This window comes from Empidonax traillii, unplaced genomic scaffold (genome assembly GCF_003031625.1).
Source record: "Empidonax traillii isolate 1590-97213 ecotype Southwest subspecies unplaced genomic scaffold, ASM303162v1 scaffold231:size1146757, whole genome shotgun sequence".
NCBI lineage: Eukaryota > Metazoa > Chordata > Aves > Passeriformes > Tyrannidae > Empidonax > Empidonax traillii.
This window is the reverse complement of record NW_020955424.1, coordinates 942,407-967,442: the sequence shown is the minus strand read 5'-3', so window position 1 is coordinate 967,442 and position 25,036 is coordinate 942,407. Positions and strand designations below refer to the sequence as shown.

General features: G+C 40.2%; 1 protein-coding gene across 4 annotated transcripts in view; it reads left to right on the top strand.

Moving 5' to 3' along the window:
• The window catches only part of LOC114059548 (regucalcin), an 85,908-nt gene that overhangs the window by 7,806 nt on the left and 53,066 nt on the right, over positions 1 to 25,036 (top strand). For 3 of the 4 annotated variants that reach the window (XM_027888115.1, XM_027888116.1, XM_027888117.1), the window contains exons 2-3: positions 10,455 to 10,507; positions 24,861 to 24,920. In XM_027888115.1, the coding sequence (XP_027743916.1) occupies positions 24,872 to 24,920 (49 nt within the window). In that variant the 5' untranslated portion in view covers positions 10,455 to 10,507; positions 24,861 to 24,871. Of the gene's footprint in view, positions 1 to 10,454; positions 10,508 to 24,860; positions 24,921 to 25,036 lie in introns of those variants that run through there. The other variant, XM_027888114.1, reaches the window with a different exon arrangement.

Genomic DNA, 25,036 nt, shown 5'->3' with positions numbered 1-25,036 from the left:
AAAAAAAAAGAAAAAAGCCTAAATTGCAGATGATAACTTGAATGTGATTTGTAGTTCCTACTTATCTCTCCCAGCCATGTCTTTGATGCCTTTGTAGTCTCCCATTGGCTGTCCCCTCTTCTTTTCGCCTTAACTTTTCAATTTTTTCCTTGTTATTGGAGAAAACAGCATTTCTAGTGAGTTCCTCGGGACCCTATGAATCAACTAGGTCAAATTAAATTTGTCTCCTATACTAGACTACAGACGGTATGGACTTTACATCATTTGCAGTTGGCCTGAACGTATTTTGGCAGACTTTTAGGTTTGGTTTTGTTGTTTAATAAGATTTGTTTAGGCTTGTTCAGTCTGATGAAGGGAGCCTTTTCCTTCATTGGTGTTTTTATGTGAGGTTTTATTTTTTTTCTGGCTGGTCCGTTTGTGGAGGTTTGCATATGTGTAAATATAAAAGCATCATCCACTGAAAAATCAAGTTGTATTTTTTAATATTCATAAAAATAAAGCATTCCTGATATAACATGTATTTTTCTGGTGAATACTGATATTGGTGTGATGACTATTTAGCTAGTGTTTAACAAAAAAACTTCTGCATTATTATTCCTGTACATATGTAAGTTGTGTTTGGTTAAGTAAGTTGAATCTTTGACTCACACGTCATCAATTGTATTTACTTTTGTACAAATGATAAGTATGTTTCAAAAGCAAACTTACTTTTATGTATCCAGGAACTACTGGAAAAAGCAAGACAGTGACAAAGCATTGGTTTAGTGGATTTTGAAACATTTAAGTGCATCCTGGTTACTTTTATCAAATCTTTTTTTAGCTATTTGATACTCTATGATAATTTTTTTGACAAAATGCTTTTGTTTCTTTCCTCCTTGAAATAATTTTAGGGAGTATGTGTTAAGCTCATTCTGTCGAAGAAACCAGCTTTTATGACAACTCGAAGGTGTTGCACTGGTGTAACTTATAATGATCTGAGTGGTCCCGTGTGTTTAGTTCTGAAGAAATGGTGTTAGTGCCAGCTCTTTGCACAAGGACTGTAGAAGTTGAGCCTGCTTCACTCCTGTTCAAGACTCCTTTGGCCATAATAAAGCATCTTTAGATCTTTTAGAGGTTTTAATGTCACATTAGGGTGTTCTATGGCACCTCTGCACCTTTGCCTGTTCGAGGTCTCTTATAGTCTTGTAAAAGTCTAATCAGTCAGAATTGTGGGTGTAACTGCATGATGGCAAATCTCAAAGGAGAAAAAGCTCAGCTCCTTTGTTTATTTTTGCTTTCGAGCTTTCCAGGTCTGAGAGGATTACAGAGGTTTTTGTGCTTCAGGTAAGCAGAAGTAATGTAAAACTCTCAGGATGCAAACCTATTAAAGTAAGTTTTCTCTTCTATTTTTTCATCAAATACCAGTGTGTTGTGAGGGGAAGCATTGCCTGCTGTCCTCCTTGGAACCGGTGGAAACCGATCCATAATATGAGTGGCAGACTCTTATTTTTATCCCTTGCTAAGCAGTGTCAAAAGCTTTGTCTCCATAAAAGCATCAGCTTTATGTAGTAGAAGTCTTAATTTAATAAACTAAAAGAAATCATAAAGGTCTGAGTATTTTAGACTATTCTATTAAAGGTCATGTTTTGCCTTTTGACAGTAAGTTTTCCTGGCAGCAGGTGCTTTATGAAGGAATAGTTCTCTTGCAATACAACTTAATCTTGCAACACCCCACCCTTCCCCAATATATTTGCATCAGGAAATTTTGAGAAGAAATAAACTCTGTTTTGTCATTTAAAAGTTCTGCTCACAAATTCATCAGATAAATGCTTTGCTAATTGCTGGCCTTGTTTTGGCACTGACTTTAATTTTTGTTGACTCCACCAAGACCAAAGTTTCCCTGCTTGTTTCTCAGAGCTTGTCATGTGTTTTGTCTGACTGAGTGGGAATGGCTTTGGAAAAGGATTAGTTAGTTGACGCAGGTTTTTCTTTCATAGCAGTAAAAAAACTGCAACCCTTTCCAACCATTTAAGCTCATCTTCAAGGAAGAAGTCATTTTTGGTTGCTGCTATGGAGTTTGCAGCCACAAAGGATGAAGTTGATGAAATCTTGTTTACTGTGTTTTCATGTCTGCTGCTTCATTAATTGTCATTTAATTGTGCTCCAAGCCTTGTGTTTTATGGTCTAAGTGCAAAGCTTGGATGCTTTATTTATTTATAGAGTTTCTTTGGAGGGGAAGGTGACAGCTTGAGTCCTGGTGTGATGTCTGACCAAGAAGGAACAGAGGAACTTTCCTTATGAAATCTCACAAACATCAATGTCCCAAGTTTCATAAAGGATGTCAAAAGTACTTTAAATCACTACAATGAGCAAGTGAAGTTAACATTGTTACTTTTTTCTCGCCCTGTAGCTTTTTTCCTCTGGGAACTATTTTGGTGTGAGGTGAGCTGTTAATGACGGTTGTTTTTCTGTGGTCACTGAGACTCCCTTCAGGGCCAGGAATATTCAGTATATCCACACTGTTTTACTCAAATTCTGCATAGCCAAAGCAGTTGAAGAAACTTGAAATTGCATGCTCTGTGGTCTATGTGAATCCCTGTGTTGTACATTGGTGAGTGTCACAACTTAATATAGCCAGAAAAGGAGACAAATTCTTTTCTTGATTACTGTCATCCAACTGCACAATAAAAACTGTCCTTCTGTAATCCAGACATATATTATTCTTAATCCTTCTTTTTTAAAGTAGCAGGTGTCAATCAGTTGTAGGTGGCATTTTTGGTTTGGGGTTTTTGTGTATGTGTGTGGTGGGGTTTTTTTGTTTGTTTGTTTTGTGGGTTTTTGCTTTTGTTTGTAGTTTTCTCTTTTTCTTAATTGTATTGACTGTGATGGGAACAGAAGCTCAGAAGGCTCATTTGTTTTGTAAAAGCTGGTGGTGGTTTGAGGCAGGAGCTCCTCCTGATACTACCCAGCAACTGGTGGCCATCCTGCAAGTAAGTGGTTGAAGCAAAATAGCACAATATAGATAGGAAAAGCTTGCACAGACCGGTCTTCTGGCGGAAGTGATGGGAATGACCATAGGTGCTTGTATGCTCTAGGTAGGCAGCAGCAGAGTCCTGTGATGGAAAGGGGTTGAGGGGAAGGGAAAAAGCATTGGGGCTGAATTTCTGTGGATGGGAAAGGGCTGGGAAGATGAGGTGGAAAAAAGACAGCCTTTGCACGTGTGGCAACCACTGACACATTACATGATGCTGAATTTGATACCTGAAGAGTGCATGTGAGGAGAGAACGAAGAAAGGTCCAAGCACGTATCTGATTCCTGAAGGTATCCATTTACAGGGCTGCAAATCAGCAGTTGAATCTGTGAGAGGAGAGATTTCTGGCATCGTTCCCTCTTTGGTGTGTGAGCTGGCTGTCCTGAATGTGCTGGGCTCTTGGAATCTCACTGTAAAGACCTTTTCATCTGATGCATGGGGAGTTAAAGCCTTACGGGGTTTGCTGTTTCTTGTTCCTTAGCCAGAGATCTAACTTGAAGGCATTGAAGTACCCAGTTTGGTATTACTTCAGTCTGAAGTTTAAATCTGTCCCTTCATATTTTGTCAGTATATGGAGGATCCACACACTGCTTTTAGCATTTGTGACTTTCTTGTGTTTGTGGTGGGATCATGGGATGTCCTATGGCGAGTGTGAGAGTGGCATAGCTGTGCCATCGGAAACATGACATCTGTTATCATATCGTACTTTAGAAGTTCTCACACTTGGTGAATAGTTCTGTTTTCTATTTTAAGATCTCCACTAAAGGTCTGTAGCTGCACAAATATAGTTACATTAAATAATGGAATTTAAATGTGGAAAAAGATGCTTCTAGGTCATCTAGATTATGGCTTCTGAAATGTTCACTTGAACATCCCTTCAGAAAATAGCGTGACATAGTACTGCCATCAGTGAGCTGCAGGAAATGCACATGAGCACATCTGTTTAGTACAGGTGGTACAATTGGAATGAGGTGGGTTGTTAGTTAAAATCCAGCTGGCCAGCATGTGGCTGTGGCTAACAGCAGGACACATAACGTTCCCCTTCCTCAAGAACTGTATCTATTTTTTTTTTTTGCTCCAGTTCCTCATAAATAGCTTGTTTTTGCTGCTCTGTGGCTCACAGACCTGTTTTCAAGCTCCTGGTAGTAGGTATCACCAAAATACTTTTTTTGTTTCTGCCTGTACCTCATTCCAGGACTGTGGATCAGGAAGCATTTTGCCAGTTCCTGATATTCTTATGTCAATTTAGGCCTTCTGCAGCCTTCTGTCCCATCCATTCGTGGTCTCTTTCTGTTACATTACTCTGCATTGAAATGCAACCTGCTACAGGGAATACCCCCTCTTCAGAGAGATGCACCCTGCACCAGACTGAAGTAACACATCTCCTTAACATTTTGTCCTTAAGAAGAGGAGCAGGTGCCTGAGATGGTGTGCACTGGCTATCCTTACATGCAGCTGTACACCATAGCATCTGTCAGGATATAAATCCCTCAGTTTCTAATGCAGAAAAGAGAGACAGACATAGCGATGGAATAGCTACCTGGGTTTGCTTTGCTCTCACCAGCACACAGCAATGTGTGCTGCGGAGTAGCTGAGGCACAGTACTTGCTGCTCCACAGCAACACTTCTGCATAGTGAGGTGCAATCCTCAGTGCAGACAGGCTGAACAAACTGCTTTGTGCAGTCGTCTTTATGCTCAAGCCCCGTTTATTGTTGCCTTGCCCTCTGGCTGGTTTGAGAAAAGCTGAACTCCATGGAGCATGTTGTCTTGGCAGTGCAGCAACCAGGACTCTTGTCCAATCTTTGTTTAAACGTCAAGAGCTGCAGCCTCCAATCCTTCCCCTGGGGACGTGGGTCAGCAGTTCTGACTCTCAGGATGTTTCCTTAATGCTAACCTTAAACTTTCTGGTTTTTCTTAAATTTATCCCATTACATCTCATCTCTTACAGACCCATGCTTTTGTTTGACTAATGCTAATATCCTACTGGTATATGAAGAATATTAAGAACTTTACACCTTAGGTTAGGTGTTTAGGTCCTGCGTGTATGTTGGTATTGGTAGCCTTTCCTTGTAAGGGTAGTTGTTTCAGCCCCGACTCACGTTTTCGCATGTATATATTAATTATGTTGTGTAACAAGCAATTTCAAGCAATGAATAAGAAGTTTGGAGTATTTTGCAGGATGGCTGGCACTACACTCACGCTAAATAACTACTTCTGTGTTGGGTCACGATCTGAGTGCCTGAGGCCCAGGACTTCAGAGTATTTCATAAAACGTCTTGATGTCAGTTGTTAGTCGTCTTATGAAACCTATCCTTCTAGACATCCTGCTGCATTGTTTGTCTGAAAGTGGGGTAAGCTGCTGTGGGAAATTGTTTTCCCAGCAAGTTTTAATTGGTTGCTGGGAATTACTAAATCACTGGCTATTATTAAGAAAAGGCTTGTTGCTGTGTAAAGGTATAATGACATATTTTTGTGACGGTGGGAAGAAGTGAAGGTGCTAGAGAGTTGCAGGCTTTACTAGGTGCTTTCCATGTCTCTGACTTACCTGAAGATGAGGTGGACTATCTTTAGATTTTTAACAGTGAAATTGTGAATTTTTATTGAATTACTTTGTTGGCTAAGACCGTGTGGAAGTGAGGTAAAAATCATGAAGCTGCAGAGTAGTCACTGTAGTTAGACCTGTTTGAAGTTGGTGAAGAAGCAACAGATCCCAGTCTACTACAAGGAAGAATCCAACACTGTTTGCTATGAAGGCTTAGTAAGGATTTTAGAAGACTTTTCTTAAAGCTTAGACTTTTTCTTCTTCTAGTCCCTGTAGGATAAGTAATGCCTGGAAATAACTCTTCAGTTAAGTATGATGGATACTGTTTTGGTATTTGGATACTTGTTGCTATTATGATTTTTTCCAGAACTATGAGGGTAAGAGTACCATTACCTCCCTGCTTCATACTATATTTGTAATGTCAAAACTTGCTGGCTTTATTTCCATGCTGTCTTGGTAGTATTAAGTTTTGATCTGCCTTTTGTAAGAGGTCTGTCTTGTGTTACTGGTAGTCCACAGGGAGCTGTCTGTATGTGTTAGATATCTGAAACAGTCTGAAAAAAATGGAAATAATAAAATTATTTTCTTAAACCTTTCCCACATAAGCAGTGTTATATCTGTGGGATTATTTATGGGGAAGGAGATGTGAAACATCACAAGACCAGCTTTCTAATTCAGTTTTCGAAGTCATTTGCGAGGTAGGAATTGCTCAGTAGATGATTTGAGTTACCAGACAACGTATGTTATCAGAATCAAGCTAAGGAAATATGGATTACGTGAAATGCTCTCAGGAATGTTTGCAGCTGCTGAGAAAAACTGAGAGGATTGCTAAATGAGCAATCTGAGAAAAACTGAGAGTTGCTAATGAGTTTCAAATAAGACAGGTGAATTAATACTTGCTATTATTTGATGTAGGTGAAGGAATGAGGACTCTGTTCTTTCAATACCCGGATGAAGATGGGTAGAGCTGCTTGTCTATTTGAGAAGATGCTTTGAACTTAGTTACTTTGACAGATTGGAGAAGGAGTCTGGAGGGAGGGGTTGGGCGGGGTGGAGGGGCAGCTCTGTGGCAGGAAGTTTTGGCTGTATGCCTGCAGACTGCGCACTGTGGGCCCAGTAGCAACCACTGCTCACAGCCAGGACATGAAGCAAGAGTCATGTCACCCTGTTGCAAAAGCAAATGCACTGGAGTTTGTATGTAGGATTATTATCTGCGACTCGTGGAAGAGTAAAGGATGTTTTTCTGTAAAAAGAAAATAGTCTTTTCCGTATAGGGAAGGATTCAGCTGGGAGACTTTGTCCAGGTTTGGGCATCACCTCATAGTGGTTTTGTGTGGAGACTAGCAACTAGAAGAATCAGAAATGTAGAAAATTACACCTAAGTAACCATCTAAGCAGAGGGTGAAAGAAATGGGTTTTATTTAGTCTGGAGAAAAGACAAGGATGTACTGAGAAAACAATTAGTGTTCAAACGTGAGGTTATAACTGTGGAAAGAAGAAAAGGATGATTTCTTCAGAGTCCAGTGCAGAGGGCTACTTGGTAAAGGGCTTGAGCTGCACTGAGGGAGATATGGTACTTTAAGTGCCAGGACAAGCTTTCTGGCAGTAAGGGTTGCGCAGAGTGGAAGGGGGCTCCTGTGGAGAGTCTGTGGAGCCTCTGTTATGCACAGTGTAAGCTCTTGGTCCAATCTAGCTGCCCTTTTCCAGGACCCTGGCAGATCTTTTTTCTGTAACCATCTCTGTTTTTGAAAATCGCAGCGTAGTGTGTGGGACGGTTTGAAGAGAAAAACATGAAGTGCTGTTTTCAACCAGCACAATTCTTGTTTTGGTGGCTTGGCTGTTGGTAAGTACTATGGTAAATTACAGAGAGAGTGATAGTATAACAGTAGTGATAACTGCAAAAATAGATCTATGTTCCAAATGGCCTTCTGTTGTTATAAGTTGTATTTTAAGAAATAAGTCTTGCTGATGCTTTTTTCCCTGGTGACGCTTAGTTTCCAGGCAGTATTTATGAAAAGCTACTGTGCATTTCTACGTTTTATATTCTGTGTCTACGCTGTTCATTAGTTCCTATAATTTTTTATTTGTTTGTTTTTCTGTTCCTTCATGCCACAGTTTCTGTTGCTGACCCCTTACTTTTTCAAATGCACCTGGAGAGTACAAGTGTGGTGTCTCTTGGCACAGTGTGTGTGAAGGGAAGGGTGAGGATCTCCTATGCATTCTTTACCCTGCTTTGGAACTTGCTTTCATGGGGGGGTTGGCACCATTCCAGGCTGGGGGGCACGCTTTCCTTTTTTTTTTTTTTATCTGCTGGGGAAGACCCCCCTGATCATTAATTTGCGGTGACTTAGTTTAATGTTTCTCAATTGATATGTTAAAACTAGTTTTCAAAAAAGGAGGGGGGAAATGGTATTTTGTGGGGGAAACTATACTTTTCATCCTATTTTGTATATTTTTTCATGCTTGTGAAATAAGCAAAGTTGGGACTGAAGATTATGACTGCATACTGTAAGGATTAGAGAAGGAAAAAATTTTTAGCTCAACCTTTCAGTATTTCAGAGCTCATCTTGGCATTTAACGGAGCAAATAAATGTGTTTTTAATGAAGAGTTCAAAAATATATTAGTTTTGTGGTTCAGCTGGGAGGCAAAAGCTGTGGTTTTGTTCACACTTGAAAGTTGTAGGCTGTGTTGCATTTTAATGATGCCATTTGAGCTGCCACAACCAGGGCTTTGCCTGTGTTTCTATGGAAAATGTATGTTAAACTGGTTCAATCGGAACACTAAAGAATTATCCCGTAATCAAACATCTCATAAGAAAAATTTGTTCAAAGTCACGTTTGGAAAACTTAGCCAACCATTTATTAATTATTTACTTCTTTTCTTCACTTACCCTCCCTCCCCCAGTGCATTTTGTGGGTGAGGCTCTTGGCATTTCTTAGCTGGAGGGTAGAGGCAGAGTACCAGGCAGAGTAATGCCAGGCAGAGCAGCAGTTTAGACTTTATTGCGAGTCCCTCTGGTCATCCCCACTCCCTGTGGGTCTGTTGGGCACACCATCTTTCTGTGGCGCGTGAGATGGGTCCTTCTGGAGGAGCCTGGAGGCTCCCATCGATGCTGGTGCCAAGTGCACTGCTGTCTCCTGCTTGTGGGCCCTGAGGATTGCTTCAGGCGATGTGTGTGGTGGTGGCAGAGTGCTTATCTCAAGTTAAAAACCCGACCCACGTAGCATGATTCATGTTTCAGCAACCTTGGCACTGGTACTGCTTTGATCTACAGATCTTCTTGCATTGCTCAAAGTTAATTGCTTAATGTGGAGTATAGCCAGAGAGTGTCAAGGATATGGGAAGAGGAACCTAGGATGATTTAAAAAAACGACAAAATGAAAAACCCCAAACCAACCAAACACCTCCTGCCTCCCCACAAAAACAAAAACAAAAACAAAAAACAAAACCCATCAGCCAAACACACAAACACAAAAACCCCAAAGACAAAATTAAATCAAGGAAAATTAATATAGCCCAAACTTAAAAATTTTGTACAGTCAACATACAGGAGATATAATATATTGTGTGTTCCCTTTCTCCCTCTGCCTCCTCCCCTCCCCCACCTCAGATTGTAAGAAAATGTTTTCCTTTGATGCCACAGCTTAAGTTGAGCAACAATAGTTGTAATAAGTAATGGGATCTGTGCCACTCCTCAGTGGATGGGTGGTTGTATCCTTTTCTTGTACTGCAGATGGGTGGAGAAGCACAAATGTTAGAGCATGGTGCTGACACTCTGGCCAGAAACTGCCTGATTTTGGTTAAAAAAATATTGTCATCTTCCCCGTTTTTTATTCCTTTTCTTCTGGCGGGGTATGCAGTTATCGGTTCCTTGGTTTTTACTTGAATTTTTGCTCTCTAATACTTTCTTCTCTACCTCATAGCTGTCCTGTTTTTTTAACTTCTTACTCCAAGGCATGGGGCAGAGTGCCTGCTAGGGCAGGCCCTGGTGGAGCTGCTGACACCTCTGAGGAGCTGCAACTAATCTGTTGGGTGTAACGACTTTAATGCTTTTGCCATGTACATTACAATAGGGCACAAAACATACATTTGCTGGATCCTGCAGGAAGGGAATGGGCAGTTGGTGGAGGCAAAAATTCCTTCTATTCCCATAATTAATACTGCCCTAGGCTCTGGACTAGATTAAAAAGGGTGAGTAAGCAGAATCCCTGCCAGGGAAGCTGAGCTATCTGGGATTGTCAAGGAGAGGTCTGAAGGAATGTCGTGAGGAATTAAACCCGGAGCCACATGGAGCCTTCCCCCTTTACTTACTTTGCTTGCCCTCCTATGCATTTATAAGCATTCTTGATTCATAGAAGACCCTCTTAAATGATGAAAGCATCAGTGTATTTGGAGAAATCAACACCTTAAACCAGCTGAATAAGTGTGCAGCTATCTCAGCTATCGGAACGTGCTTGATGTTTTTGCTTTTGGTGGGTTTTTTTGTTTTGTTTTTGTTTGTGTGTGTGTTTTTTTTTTTTTGTTCTCAAAACAAGACAGAGAAAATAATAATTAACATTTCATTTTGTTGGTATTGGTAAAGTTGGTCCCCATTCACGTTAGGAGGGTGGCAAAATCAACTTTGAGGTTATTCTTACAAATTTATTTTTAATTGTAGTAATTACTGCATTTATATTGTAGTACGTGCACATACAGCTCATCCATTTCGGTTTTCCACATATTAAAGTAAGAATTATGGAATTTAAGGCTTTATGTTACGGATGTGTCATTTACTTGTGAAAGTTGCAATAAAAAGATAATACACCCTTCACTTACTTGCCAAAAATTAAATTGTAGCTCAAACTTGAAATGCCTGGTGTCACTCCTACTACCTAAATAGCACTCCTTTCATTTTTTTAGGAGCTTGTGATGTCATCAGCTGAAGCGAAAACATCTACCTCATGACCTGGCATGTAAGTGAAGGAGGAACTGATATCTAAAAATAAATAAATGTGTGTGTTGGTGTTTACAATGTGTAAATTGAACCTATGTACCTTCAACTTTCAGATATCTCCTTTTAAATGAAAGCTTTTTGAATTTTAAAGAAATAAAAAGTCTTTTAAAGGGGAGAAAGTCATAAAAGAAGCTGTTAACATTAAGATTTCAGCCTGCAGAACTCTGTGTAATAATCTCAGTTAAAATCTACCTTGATGTAACCCATAATACTTGGAAGGCTGGTAGGCATAGATGGAATAATTTTATCTTACCACAATATTTACATGTGCTGCTTCTACTCCTTTTTATCCTGTGCTTCTTTTCTGGATATAAATTCTGATAGTTGTGATGAATGCGTAATATACACAGTGATACCCTTCCTAAAATTAAAAAGTCTAGTTGTGCAGAAGGTTTAGAGTCTTTTATGTACTCAAGACACTTCATAGTGAACTTTCTGCAGCTTTGTGACACTTCTATTTTTTTCCCTAAAGTAAGCAAAAATATTTCAATCCTCTGCAGAGGCGTTTTCAGAGGTTCTCTTTTTTTTTTTTTTTTTTTTTTTTTTTTTTTTTTTTTTTTTTTTTTTTTTTTTTTTTTTTTTTTTTTTTTTTTTTTTTTTTTTTTTTTTTTTTTTTTTTTTTTTTGTCTGCCCACTCTCTGCTTTTCTTTTATGTGGCTTAGAGGATTAAAGTGCAGTCAATGCTTTGAGGGGCCGATGCCAGTGGTAAGCTGGGTTTTCCTAAATGGTGCCAACACCTGTCCCTCATTATGAAGCCTCGTTCAAGCTGTCCGGTGAACCGAGGTAACCAGTCTCCCCTACATGTCTCTAATGTGATTATAAAGCCCTCTCCTGATACAAGTTTTATTACTTATTCGACTTTTGGAGTGATGTGGAAAGTGAAGCTAAACTGAGCCATTTGGCTGGCTAACAAAGATCATAAGGAGTGGCAAAGAAAAGGATGCAGTCATCTCAATTTCAAGACTTTTCGTTCAAAGCTTGCTTCTGCTTTGACTGTTTAAACTGAAACGAAACAGAAAAAAAAAAAAGGAGGGGGTGTTTTTTTGTTGTATTTGGGTTGGTTTGTTTTTTTTCTTAGTTTTCATGTCAGTTACTCTGAATTTAGAGACCAGATCTACAGATTCCAGCTGAGCTGTGAACATCTGAGTGCAGCTGCTATTGTGCATAACCCATTGATTTTCTGCAAATAGAGCTTTGGCCTTGACTACTCTTGCACCATCTCTTTGTCTTCGAGGGGTCAGGGCTTAGCAATTCTTCTCTACACAAGACAGCATCAGCCTCTCCTCCCACCTGATTCTGCGATGCATTGTGCGTTGCCATTGCAGTTGGAAAGTATGACCTCAGACAGAGGAAATCAATGGCTTAGATGAGGTAGATCACTGTCATGTTTGGACTTTACAGGCAAAAGTTATGTTACGCGGTTACATTTTTCTAAATAGTTCAAGTACGCTTTTAAGAGTTTATCTTGCAGAATTCAAGCATGCAGAAGTACAATGCTGGCTGGAGGCTTTGGGTTATTTCCCTGTGAGGGAGGAGAGAGACAGAATAACTTCAGATGTGTACCTTGGAAAGGTTTGAGATAATAAACCTGTAAGAATCACATGAGAACACTATACTAGTTATCCAGATTTGGAAAAATGGAAGAAAATGAAAGTGTAGTTGATTCTTAAACTTGAGACACGGAATTGGAAGCCTAATTATTAAAGGGATTGAAGATCTGCAGATTTGAAAAGAACCCAAAAGAAAATCCTGAGTGAATAGTGCCCTAAGTTGCATGTAGAATGTATTTTTACAATATGTTTATTTGGTTTCTCTTAAAAAAAAAAAAAATTAAAAATCAACAACTCGAGCACACTAGGAGTGATCTCATCTTTTACTTAATAGTTATTACCAAAATAGCACTTTACAGTGAACAGCAATTTAGAAACTCTTCAGGGCAACAGTATGTCAACTGTCAGAATCTCTGCTAGTTGTGATCATCATAATCAAAATGTGCTCATCATAATCAAAATATACTCATTTCAGTATTTATCATGGTCGTATAGACTACTTATCTGATCTGTAGTCCACAGAGGTCAGGTTAGGAAGTGATATATTAAAGAACAGTAAAATCCATCCCACAAAGATGAGTTAGGAGTTATGAGTTTGTCTGGTTTCAGATGAGCTCCCTTATTGCACTAGGCCAGTTGCTGTCTCTGATAATGGTCAACAGTGGACACCTAGGGAAAGAAAGCATTATAAAGCTCCTATAGACTCAGTTTCTTGTAAAATTTTGACTTCGGGATTTCCAGCAGATTGGCAGGACATGTTGTGTTTAATAGCCCTTGTTCTCCAGTTGCCTAATGTTCTTCAATCTGCTTGCTTTTCAACCTGTGCAATACCCTGTAGCCTTCAGTTTCTCTAAGTAATTTCATACAATATGGCTTTTTTTTTTATTATTTTCTTCACTTAATTACTTTCCTTTGAAGTTTGTTCTGTAACTTTTTGTGTTCCTTGTCTTCTGGGCCTTGAGAAGCAGTGAGCAGTCTCTTAATCCTGTTTGCTTCTCTTTGCCACATATGACAGATCTCTCCTATTCTGCACCCTGCTTTTTTCAGCTAGTCTCAGTCTGTTTAATCTCTTACCTTAAGGCCATGGCATGCTTGCCTTACAGCTGTAGTTGGAAGTTCACATTCTGCAAATACTTCTCTAGTGGTGTGGAGGGGAGCTACAAGATGTTCCCTTGCTCTTAGCCCACATGAGTGATCTCCTCATGTTGCTTTCTTGGTGTAGCCAAGCGGGCGTAGCAAATGAAACCAGACAGGCTTGTGTTGGTGCTTGTCAGCTTTCCTCTTGGGCCTTGCCAGAAGGATGCCTCTCTTGCACCAATGTACAGTTGTCTGTGCTGTTCCCTTCCTACGGTAGTTTTTGCTACAGGTGATTTTGGCAATGCCTGAGTATTTTTAAAGGCGTTCAGGTAATGTGTATGTTTGCACTTCTTCATACCTTTTAAAAGTGTCTCGCGGGTGCTGTGGTGTAGCTGTGTATGTATTAACTGGAAGCCATAGTTCATGTTGGGATAGCCAACAGCACTTGGCCTCCCTGGCAGGGATGTCTGAGGGAGCAGATGGACAGCACCTTAACTGCTCCCGGATTGCAGCTTCAGTGTGGACAACCTGCCACTTGTGCTGTTGCAGAGCTGGGGAGGTGGATGGCAGCAGAGGAGTCTTGGGTGCCTTTATTCTTCCTCGGTCTGAGCACAGGCTTGGCTGTGCCTTCTCTCAATTGCAGAGCCCCAGATAACTCATAGAGCTGCAGCCTGCCCCACATCCTGTGTCTGTGTGAGGTAAGAACTTGCAAAGAAGGAAGCTTCTTTACAGCTTTATGAAAACCTCACTGACCATGTAGAGTTGCATGTACAAAACATCAACTGTAGGTTTTGGATTGCATCATAATCTTAAGAGTGACACTCCTGTAGAGGTAGTTTGGTTTGTTTTGTTTAATTTTATAGTTTTACTTTCAGTTGGAATCTCTTTTCTCTCCCTATTTTTTGGCAGAGGTTTTAATACTGCTCTTGACAACATGAGGTTCAGTTGCAACAGCTGCAGCATCTTGTAGCTCTTACCTATGAATACACATAAGTGTATTGGTGAAACACCTCCCTAATTCTGCGGCTTGCAGGCATTTCCGTTCTTCCCAGTACAGGACTGCAGAGTGGATGAAGAGATCTGCTTTGGGTTCAGACTCCTTATCTCACACCCCAGCTGCTTTGGAAGGTCAGCTGTGATAGCTCCTTGTCCTCACAGGATGGAAAGGATCGTGTTCTCCTGTACTTTCGTACTCCACCTGTTCAAGTCCCCATGCTCTGTGATCCACCCTGTGGTTTGGCACCTTTTCTCCTGTGCCACAAAAGCCACCTCCATCTACTTACTCAGCTTCAACACAGCTTAAGAAGGACATACTTTCTACTAGGAACAGTAGATAAGTGGTAATCTAGTCTTACTCATTTAAATCTTGTTTATTATTTCAACAGGAAGGAAGAGGAAAGAGGAATTTAGAGGAATGTTAATGGTCAGTCCTGATCAGTGCATCCCCTCATTAAAAAAATATAGAAGTGCTATGGATTCAACTTTGCCATTTGATGAGAAGTTGAACCTTATGTGGTTTTCAAGATGCATCTCTTGACTGCTATCCCAAACAAGATATGATATTTTGGAAACCTTGGGCAAATACAATCATCCTCTGGTTCCTCTTTCCAGGGCGGCGTCAGCCCCAGTGGGCAAGTTTGCTATTTATTTAGTCAATGCTGCACCTTGTGTTATGACAGAGAAAAATAGTAATTTAATTTTTTTTGCCTCTACTCTTTACATAAAAATGGCCAAACATCAATCAGCCACAGTATCTCTTTCATAATGTTTTTTCCCATCTCAGCTTGGTGATTTAGAGAAACCTGGAGTGGTATTTATGTTTTTATAAATCTATTTTAAGTCTCTTTGACTAAAAGACTCCTCAATGTCCTTTGGCATGTTGTATATTACAGGTTGTAGCATGTAACATTACATTAATTGACCAGATATTAAAATAGATTTTAATTCATTAGTTATTAAGACAGATTTTGTTGTCTCTTTAAAAAGTTTTTAAACTAAAAAGTATTTTAAGAAATCTTAGACTAAATCTTTGCTCATGCTGCGATGTTTTGACATGGAGAACCAAAATAATAGTGCAACCACATATATACTATATATATTATGGGAAATGCTAGAAAATATAGTAGTATCTTAGTATTCAACCAGTTATTTAAAATATTCCAAATACTGGTTAGAGTTGTGGCTGTGACAGTTCATTTCCTTTAATTGTTTCTATCCAATGAGAGTGAACCCTCAGTGCACTCCTTTTACTTGAAGAAAAGTTTAGTATCCAGATTGTTTATTTCAACTTGTAAATGAAAACCATTTTTTGTCAGATAAAGAAAGAAATTGTCAACTTAATGTTTCCTATGTGAAAATATTTGTGTTCTTGCTTTGAGTAGAGGATAAAGATGCATCTTGATGTTTTCTGCCTTTCACAATCCTCAGGTTTTTTAGTGAAGCAAAATTTTGCAGTAAAGTGGTTAACCTCTTCAAAGCATTGTAAGTAAGAAATAAATGAGTCAAAACACATAAAATATTTAATGCAGGCTGCTGTTGTTGATTTTTTTATTATTTGAGATTTGGAAAGAACAAAACAAGAACAGTGAACATTAACTGATTATTTTAAGGAAGTATCTTGTAGGGTATGAGAACTTTTGCCTATGCTATTAATAGGAAAGTTGTTTTTCATAATCCCAAATAGGGGCATACATTTCTAGATCCTTCCTTCTTTGATAATACTTCTTGCCTGTGTTCCTTACCTGTCTTTTATCATGAAGGCATGCATTCGTACAGCTGAAGAGCAGAGAAACAGATACAAGTGTGCAACTGCTGGCAGCATCAAGCAGATGGAGGAAAGTGGGGCTTCACTTGAACTAGTCTAATGCTGGTTATTGCTTAATTTTCAACTAAGTAATGACACTTTTGTGTTTGTTTTTGTGGATTTTTTTTAATCCCCGTTCTCCCTTCCCGCAATTTCATCACTGTGCAACAACAGCAGGACAATACTTAGTGACTTAGTGCATTGCAGGGATTTTTCTGATTTTTCTTCTGTTTGTTTCCACATGCACATCAGCAGGAAGGGCACTGAGTGGCAAGGTCACAGGATATGTGTTTGGGAGACCTGGATGCAGCTGCCTGCTGTGCCGGAGGCTCCCTGCGTGATGTATGGCTGCTCTGTGCTGCAGCTCTGAAATGTCAGGGCTTGCAGTGCTTGCTTAACATGAGCTTATCGTGCGAGTAGATACGGTAAAGACTGCAAAACACTTAGAGCCAAGGTAACGTGAATCATATCAGTTCTTAAAATAGAAAGCCCAGCTAAATGCTCAGAGGTTTTTCTGCTCAGTCATATTGGTGAAGCGTGTGCTGCTCCTGCCTGGTGCGCCCATGACTGCAGTCTCCTTGCAGATACAGGACACGCGGCAGTCTTCGAACCGCCTGGCAGCCAGCTACTTGTCACACTGGGTGTGATGACCTGGTCCTGGTCCATTTTTAGTAGCAGTGTGCATCCACATCAGTCTTTCTTCAAAGCAGACGTTGTCATTAGCTTTATTTCGTTGAGTAAGTGGGCTTGTGGGGTTTTCTCTTTTGTTCTTTGTTATTGGATGCCTCAGTGTTAAGTCCGGTATGAGATTTCTTCCGCGGAAGCCCTGTAAAACAGAAACACACAGTCAGTATCTGTCTCTCCTGCTGAGGACCCTTTCAAGCAGACAAACACCCTGAACACTCGTTACTGACTTAGGCGCTTTTCTCTGGCACTTGGTGCAGGTGCGTAGTTAGAGGGCCTTATACAAGCTGGCCCCTGCCTCCTTGGCATTTCCTTCAGGCATATCATGTATCTGCCGTGGAGTTTCCAACAACCCAACAAGAGACAGTTTGTGTGATGCTGGCCTGAGGAAGCGAGAGCTGTGATGACTTCACTGTCAACATGGCACTCCTTCCTGCCCTGTGGGTCTGCCTGCCCCGCCGACCGCTTCGACCTCTGGCACTGACTGCCGTGTGACAGCTGAGATGGTGGTGCCTGTGTGTTTAATGTCACTGTGGTTTTCCTGCTGGGAACTTGCTCCTTGTTTCATCACACTGGGGACCTTGTTGCTCTCCCAGGGAGAGGCCCATGGCACTGAGATGGGCCTTGCTGGAGTAGCAGAAAAGGGTGCGACACCCCGCGGGTGTGCAGACAGCCATACTGAGCACAGTACCTTGCTGAGGGTCGTGGCTCCCTTTCCTGAGGGACGTGCCCTCATTTCAGCACTTTGCCTGCCTGGGAGTGACGCCAGGAGGAGAGCAAGGAGCTGGGAGGTGGGTGAGGAGTGTTCACCGGGCTGCAGCCAGGCAGACACGCTTCAGACTGCAAGTGTGGTGATGCCAGGTGAGACCAGACTGGTTGTGGTTCTAGGGAAGGAAGTGCTTTTTTCTTCTATGTTAAAAGCAGGTTTTCTTTCAAACTCAATATGGTATTTTGAAGGAAATAAATTTTTTTTGTGTCCAAATCTCTACTGCTGTTTTAGGAAAGCGATAGTCCTATTAATAAACAGCTGGTATAAAACCAGTGCTGTGTTCAGGACTAGAAAATTGATAATGAGGACTGAAGCAGAGTAGCTTAGAACCACACATTCAGTGGTGTATTTGCTTGGATTAATGACAGTCTGATGTTGTTTATATTTTTTTTAAATTGATTCTACCCAGATCAGTATCTTTTTTGGGATGCTAGTGCTAAAGCTGCAATTGTTAATGAGCAGAAGTATTTCCATGTCAGCCTGGCCCACCTGGCCGCTCTGTTTACAAGCCAACACGTGCAGTTTCCTTCAAAGACAAAAATAGGGCTGCTGGTTCACTTGTTGGGTGTCAAGAAAGCACTGGGAAGACAGCACAATCTAAATTCCTTCAGGCCTCTTGGAGAGTTTCTGCGGAGGTAATGGTAGCACTGCACGTGTTGCTGGTGACTTGCTATTCTGAGAAGGATTTCTGATTTTTAACAAGCAGCTTGGCATTAGGCAATTTAGCCGAAGACCTCTGGTGTAAATCTGCCCCCCTGCCCTCACAGTGAGTTAATGCATGGACACAGCACCAGAAATTAAAAGCTGCACTTCTGTTTTCAGGGTAAAAAAAGGCAGTTGAACTTGGGGTGTGCTGTATTTTATTGTATTGTCAAAGCATGTTATAAATGTGAAGTAAAATCACTTACCCTCTTTTTATACTCAGAAGGTAAAATGATGGGCATTAAGCGCTTTGCAGAAGACTGAGTGATGGATCATTGTGGAAGAAGGGTACACAAAATATTGTCAGGATTCCCTTCTGGCCCGTAATGCACGAATGAATGTGTGCAGGGGATTATATTTGGGGTTTCTTCATCCTACTTTTATGATCTATCAGCTGACTTCAGTCCAGGATTGTACTATCTCAGGTTAGAAGTCATGCTAGAAGATGATGTTTTGGACTTTTTTTTCCTTCTCATTTTTAACCCCCCAGTACCTTTGTGGTAGCAGCCAGATTACTTTATACAAAAAGGTAACATACGGGGAAAATAGAGGTCAAGACTATGTCTTGTTGCTATTGCATTTCATACAGATCCATGTTATTAGCCAGATTTCTGTAATGTGTGCTTCCTTGCCTGCTACAATTATATATTGCCTAATGACAAAAGAATTGTCTGTTGCTGGTTATTGCTGCTTCTAAAACCTGGTGCATCCCTCCTTTGCTGAGTTACAGATTAATGTAGTAATCGAGACTTAATATGAAATAGTAGCAAGAAAAGTTTTATTTTGTGGTAGGCCCAGTACAATCTTCAGAGAATAATTGAATATTTTATTTTGGGCATGAGGGAAGGATACGATAGATGTGGTCACTCTGTTACAGGGTTCTTGAATAGAGTAGGGATGTATGACTGGTTTTAAAAAATTTTCTGATTAGAATGAAATGAAGAAGCAATCAAAGAATGGTTAGGGTTGTTACTCCTTTTGCTGAACATCATTTACTGTGAATTGTTTAACCTTTCGAGCCTTTTCAGTACCACGAATATTGCTAAACCAGGTTCCAAGTGGGTGTTTTTTCCAGTTTATATAGCCTTTTTGTGAGATTGGATAGGATATTAAAAAATAATAATAAAAACCCCAAACACAAGTGATCTCTCTTCCTCTAGTTGTTTGAAAGGTTGTATTAACTCTATTCATATTTCATAATTTCCCTGGCAGTTGACTATGAAATCTGACCTATTTAAATGGTTTTACTGTACTACATTTCCTGGAGACCTTTCAAGATAATTTGCTTCCTAATCTAAATTTAACAGTTACATAAACCACATTTTGGAGACTTGGAAATTGCTACCTACTGCCTTTTTTTTTTTTTTTTTTTTTTTTTTTTTTTTTTTTTGGTAGACGAACCATATTGTAAAAATGTAAGTACAGAATTCTAATCTGAGATTTACATGTAGCTTGTCATTTGGTTTTCATACATAGATGCTGTTTTTCTTTTTAATAAGATAAAGAAAGTAGGTTATTTTTCGTCCCACTTGAAAATTTCCATAGTGCTGTGGCCAATTCCATTTTTGTCAGGCTATTTTAAGATGTGAAGAAATAAAATCTCACAGGTCTAGGATATATTTGCTTAACAGTTCCTTGAATTTCTTCATTCCTTTTTCCTTCTGTATAGGTCCTAACAGGTACTGAGTAGCATATGGATATGTTTAACCTTTCTTTGCAACAAACTGGAGCCGGCAAGGACTGCTACTCCTTGGAGATACTGTTTTGTTCAGAAGTATTGGCTGGCTTTAAGGATTCATTTTGTGCACTTGTCACTGATGTCTTGCCTAATATGCTGTACAGATTTGGACTCTGCAATATCTCATCCTTATTTCTGCTGTAACTGATGAGCTATCCTGAGGAATGTGTCAGAAAAAGAGGCTAAATTTAATAGTTTATTTGGTAAATTTAATTGTTTATTCTGATGCAAACTGAAAAGGGGAAAATATCTGCAGCTGTTTCTGCAGGTATTTGAAACAGGGTTTTGCTTTGAAATTTTGTTAACTATCTGCTGTTTATGTATGGTGCTTGACTGATTTTTTTTTTTTTTTTTTTAGTAATGCGTGGTAACTAGCATTTCAGAAATGGGAAGTGCCTTGAGTCAGTGCAACACTGATTTTCCTCGAGGAGAGAATGGTGGTAGAGGCTAGTGGCTATTTCTTGTTCTCTTCAGCAGTGCAGATGTCTGTGAATAAGCAGAAAGGAAAAAACATTGCAGAAATCATTCATTATACAACATATCCCATAGATTTTTGGAAATATCAGTGTTACGCTCTTAGTCAGATTCTTGCACTGGCTGGCAGAGATATTGATTACTCTTAGCTTCAGATCCATGTTTATTTTCAACCAGGTGAGTGCAGCGTTGCTTTCTCCTGGCATTCCTTAAAAGTGCAGTGATATATTGGATACAAGCATTGATTCTGGCTCCAGGGCAAAATTCCCAATGTGTGCAGTAGCCTTCCAGAAGCCAGGGAAAGCTGGCAGCACAACGTTGCTGTCTGTAGCTGGGGTTTTCCTGGGATTGTTTTTCAGCTGAACGTTCAGGGCATCTTGAGCTGCCTTTGTGTGTTTAGGTGACAGCAGGGAATGAGGCCAATTTCTCTTTTTTTCAAGTTGTGGTTCTTGTCTTAAGCTGTTTCAAGCAGGTTGGGGATAACCACGCAGCCATGGCTTGGCAAGTCAGAAGTGCAACAGGTGTTGAATATGGTTCAAGTTTGGGAATAACTCTAGTAATTGATATTAAGAATGATGCCAGCAAATGTTCCGTTGCAGTAGTTGCCTGGAGAGTTGAGCATCTTTTTCCTTGGGACATGACAATTTCTTAATGTCACTTCTGTATTTCAATTTTCATGTACAAAATCCCTGAAGGTAGGCATCTTAGAAATTTTTATGTGTTGTCATACAGGTGATTGATAAACTGTTAATCCCCCTGAGGATTTTTTTTTTTTTTAAGGGGGGAAGAAGTGCTTTAGATCAAGGTATATTATGTTTGTATTTTTAATCATAATTTTTTAAGGTAATCTGTGCTTGACTGTAAGGCTTGAGCATTCTTCAAATCCACAGCTGAAGCAGCACCCCTACTTACCTTCTAAGGTGGTGAGAATCATGAATCCGTGACTGAGAAATAAGGATTTTCTTGGGGCATTTTGAGGAGGCTGGAGCCGCTTAACCTCTTTTGCTCTGCAACAACATTTCAGTGTTGAGTTGCTTTACACTCTCTTTTTTTGTAGCTTTTATATTGGAACTGCGAGAAAGTTTAGGTGCTAAAGCTTGAGTTCTGGAAATTCAAACAAGAAGTTCAGCGTGCATATTTGGAAGACAGCTGGATAAACTGAAGGGTGCTAGACCACTTTGGGGGTGTTGGACTGAAGATAGGAAAGGTTGACATCAATTTTTGCGGTGCTGAGGGCTCTGGCTTTGCATCTCCCATTTTCCTGAATGGAGAGGCTGCTGATTCTTCTGCATTCTACAAAGGCAGGTGAAGTGAGGCGAGACCTTTACCACAGAATGGATGTTACTTTGGGATCCCTCAGTAGTGGCTAGGGAGTGGAAACATCATTATCACTGAGCCTTTCTGATGAGCCCTCGTGCTTTGGAGTGGAAGCAAGCTGGAAGTTGTGTGGGAGTCTCACTGTACGCAAGGGTTCAGCAAAGGGGTTCCCTGTTAAAAGTGAAACCCCCTGTAGAGATGGTCTTGTTGAATGGCACTGAGGCTCTTACTCCTCCTGCATCATGTGGGGGTATACAGTGAACTTCTATCCTGTTGGTCACTTTAATAACCTGTCTTGATGAATGCAGCACACCTGTGATCTGTTGTAGCTCTGGGGGATTTTATTCACTCCTGTTGTGGTTAATATTGCTGCAAAAAAATCGGGCTGGAACCCAGTGTTATTACTATTCAGGGCTTTTTACCCTGAGTGACTGCTTTTGCTGTTTCTGTCTGCTATGATGGAGGTGTAAATCTCTTGCTTGAGCTGCTACAAATCCAGTTCTGAAATAACAGCTTTTTAATTTTGTTTAGTTTTGGATTGGGGTTTTTTCCCCCTCCTATGGAGTTGTTGGCAGAGGTGTGCTTTCTGTTCTAAGATTTTTGTTACACTTGCCGTTTCTGAACAAGCTGTCTTTGAAGTAGCCATCTCTGCTCTTTTTTCCCAATTGCCCAGGCAGAAGTCCAGGCTTCCTGGGTGTTCCCTCTTGTAGTTGCCTCTCTCAACCTCATGTTTGACCCTCATTTAATTGAATGCTCGTGTTGTGCTCTAAAGATAGCTGTCTTTAGTGCAGAGTGAAAAGGTTTTATTGCTACATGTTTATATAGACCATAAGAGATGGGAATCACCTGCCATAAGCTTTCAGCATCTTTTAACAACTGCTCAAAAATTCATCTGAACATAAGAACAAATCAAGCAGCAAGCACTTGTGTTTCTTGCTTAGAAATGGAAGCGGAGAATACTGCTCAGCACACCTAGATGCATCTTTTTGTTGTCTCCCAAGGTCTTGTAAGATGCCTAATGGTCTGTAAGCCAGGCTTTTTGGAACTGAAGGCTGCCAGCAGAGAAGGTGTGCCATGGGCAGAACCTCGTCTTTTTAGGGAAAGTTGTATGCTTCAGGGGGCTGAGTTTGGCTGCTGGAGTAGAATCTCTCAAATAGGCAGTACTATTTTATCTGCTCTTGATTAAAATCCATGCCTTTAAATTTCATGAGCTGGCAATATGAAAGTAGTCTTCTAGACCTCCCCTTGTTGCCCTGCAGTAAACTTCAAGTCTGGTGCCCCCAAAACATGTACAAAGACAAGTCCTTCTGACCCAAGTGCCTTCTACCTGTAAAACAGCTTTTGTCCAGTAGATTCATGGAAGTTTCTTCATCTGCACAAGCCACCTTACACTGCTAGCTGGAAGTGAAGTCCTGTGGTGTTTTAGGCTTTTCATTTTTAGTGTCGCTCTTTTCTTGGACAGTGGTGTTCATATACAGCATGGCTGCCTTGCCTCCCCTGTGTTGCCTGAGCTGTGAGAAGGTGAATTAATGTGAAAATAATGGTGATGTAATGGAATTTTGTATCTTGCTTAAGTGGTGCAAATGACATCTTTTGATGTCTCATCCAAAGTCCTCTGTCTGTTTGTCTTCTCCTCCAGGTTAAATACCTGATTCAGAAGTTCCGTATCTGCTTGCTTGAAAACTGCATGCATTGCTTCCTTTTTCAGCTTTCAGGAGTAAATGCAATGTCTTTTTTATAACAGGTCAAAAGGATTGGTTTAAACTTTGAGTGATCATTGCATTTAAATTCCATAAACTCGCTCTCTTAAATACAAAGACTGCTGAAATTTTCCACTAAATTAAACACTTTTGCTGCAAACAATTCAATTTCGATCTCTTCAAAGCCTTTGAGCAGGCTTCTCTTATCTGGAAATCTTGTTCATCCCATGGTATTTGTATAATCTCAAGACCCATTGTACAGTAATTGATGTGGAGGTTTTATCAAATGGGATATTTAGCTGTGTTGCTTTTTTCATGGCATGTGCTTATGTTTAAGAAATGAAGCTGCTTACATTTCAGGTGTGGCCAGACTGGCACTCAGAGTACTGCAGGCATTTCAGGTTCAGCTGTCTGTAACCTACTTGTGCGTATCTTCTGCTTAAAAACAAACAAAGAAGATAGACTTCTCATCTATTCTTGCAGAATAATTTTCTACTTCTTTTGTCTATTGGTTTTCTCATTCAATCTATTAAAAACAGAGGTGTTTTTACGGCAACTAATTGTAAACAGTTATTGAACCTTACTTAACAAATGTAATATAGAATATTATCAAATGGCAGGACTGATAAGACTGTATGTGGATTTCTGTTGGCACTTGTTTAGAGTATATAACTGATTGCTGTTTTGATTTTTGTTTTATTAAGTAGAGGTGCAGAAATTTCTTCTTCCCCACTCTTTTTTTGAGAGAACATTACATTACATGCTCAAAAATGAATTTCAAAGTTAAGAATCTTTTTTTAATGCAGCTGAAATGTGCCACAGAAATATTTCTCAGTGATACTGTTGACCACTTCCCAAACTTCTGAAAACCACATTTCTTGTGAACTAAATGGTAATCAGATGATTAAATTAAATGACAGCAGTCACTATTTTCTATGATTGTCCCTATTTAAAATCTGCCTTTTGCTTTGCATGGATGCCTTAGGTTGTTGTTTTGTTTTTTTTTTGTGGTTTGTGTTTGGTTTGGTTTTTGGGTTTTTTTTGGTTTGCTTTTTAAGGTGGGTTACATTTCTAAATCCTTGCCTTGCTGTGCATCCACCTTATTTCCTGGCCTCCACCCGTCTCTCAGCTAGTGACTGCCACCATGGCAACTCTTCCTCCAGCTGAACAGATGGGACATTGAGTCTCCTCCGAGAGCAGAGCGTGGCTCACGCCCTGCCGGGAATCAGCTGGCAGGTTGCACTTATTTCTGCAGAATTAAAAGCAAGCTCTGCCCAGCAGAGGCATGCTCGTTTTGAGGGTGCTCAGTTACACAAATAATACCGTAGTCTGGTAGTTGCTTGCAGAAGTAAAACATAGTGACTGAACTGGGATTATTTCTATGCCTGAGAGCTCTTCAGAGGAGCTTTGCCTTTAGTGTGAAGGACTACTTGGCGTCAGCCAGCAGCCGGTGGTTTTCTGGTAGAATGGTTGCCATCAACTTTTTTTTTCTCTTTAGGATGCGTCAGGATGAAACGCCACAGGCATCTAAGCACCAGTGACAGTTCAGACAATGAGAGTAAGTAATACCTGCTAGTTTTTTTTTGGTCTGTCACCCCCTTGTGGTTTCCTTCTGTGGTTTGAGGGAAAACCGTTTCACCTCTTGTAACTTTAAAAAAAAAAAAACAACACCCA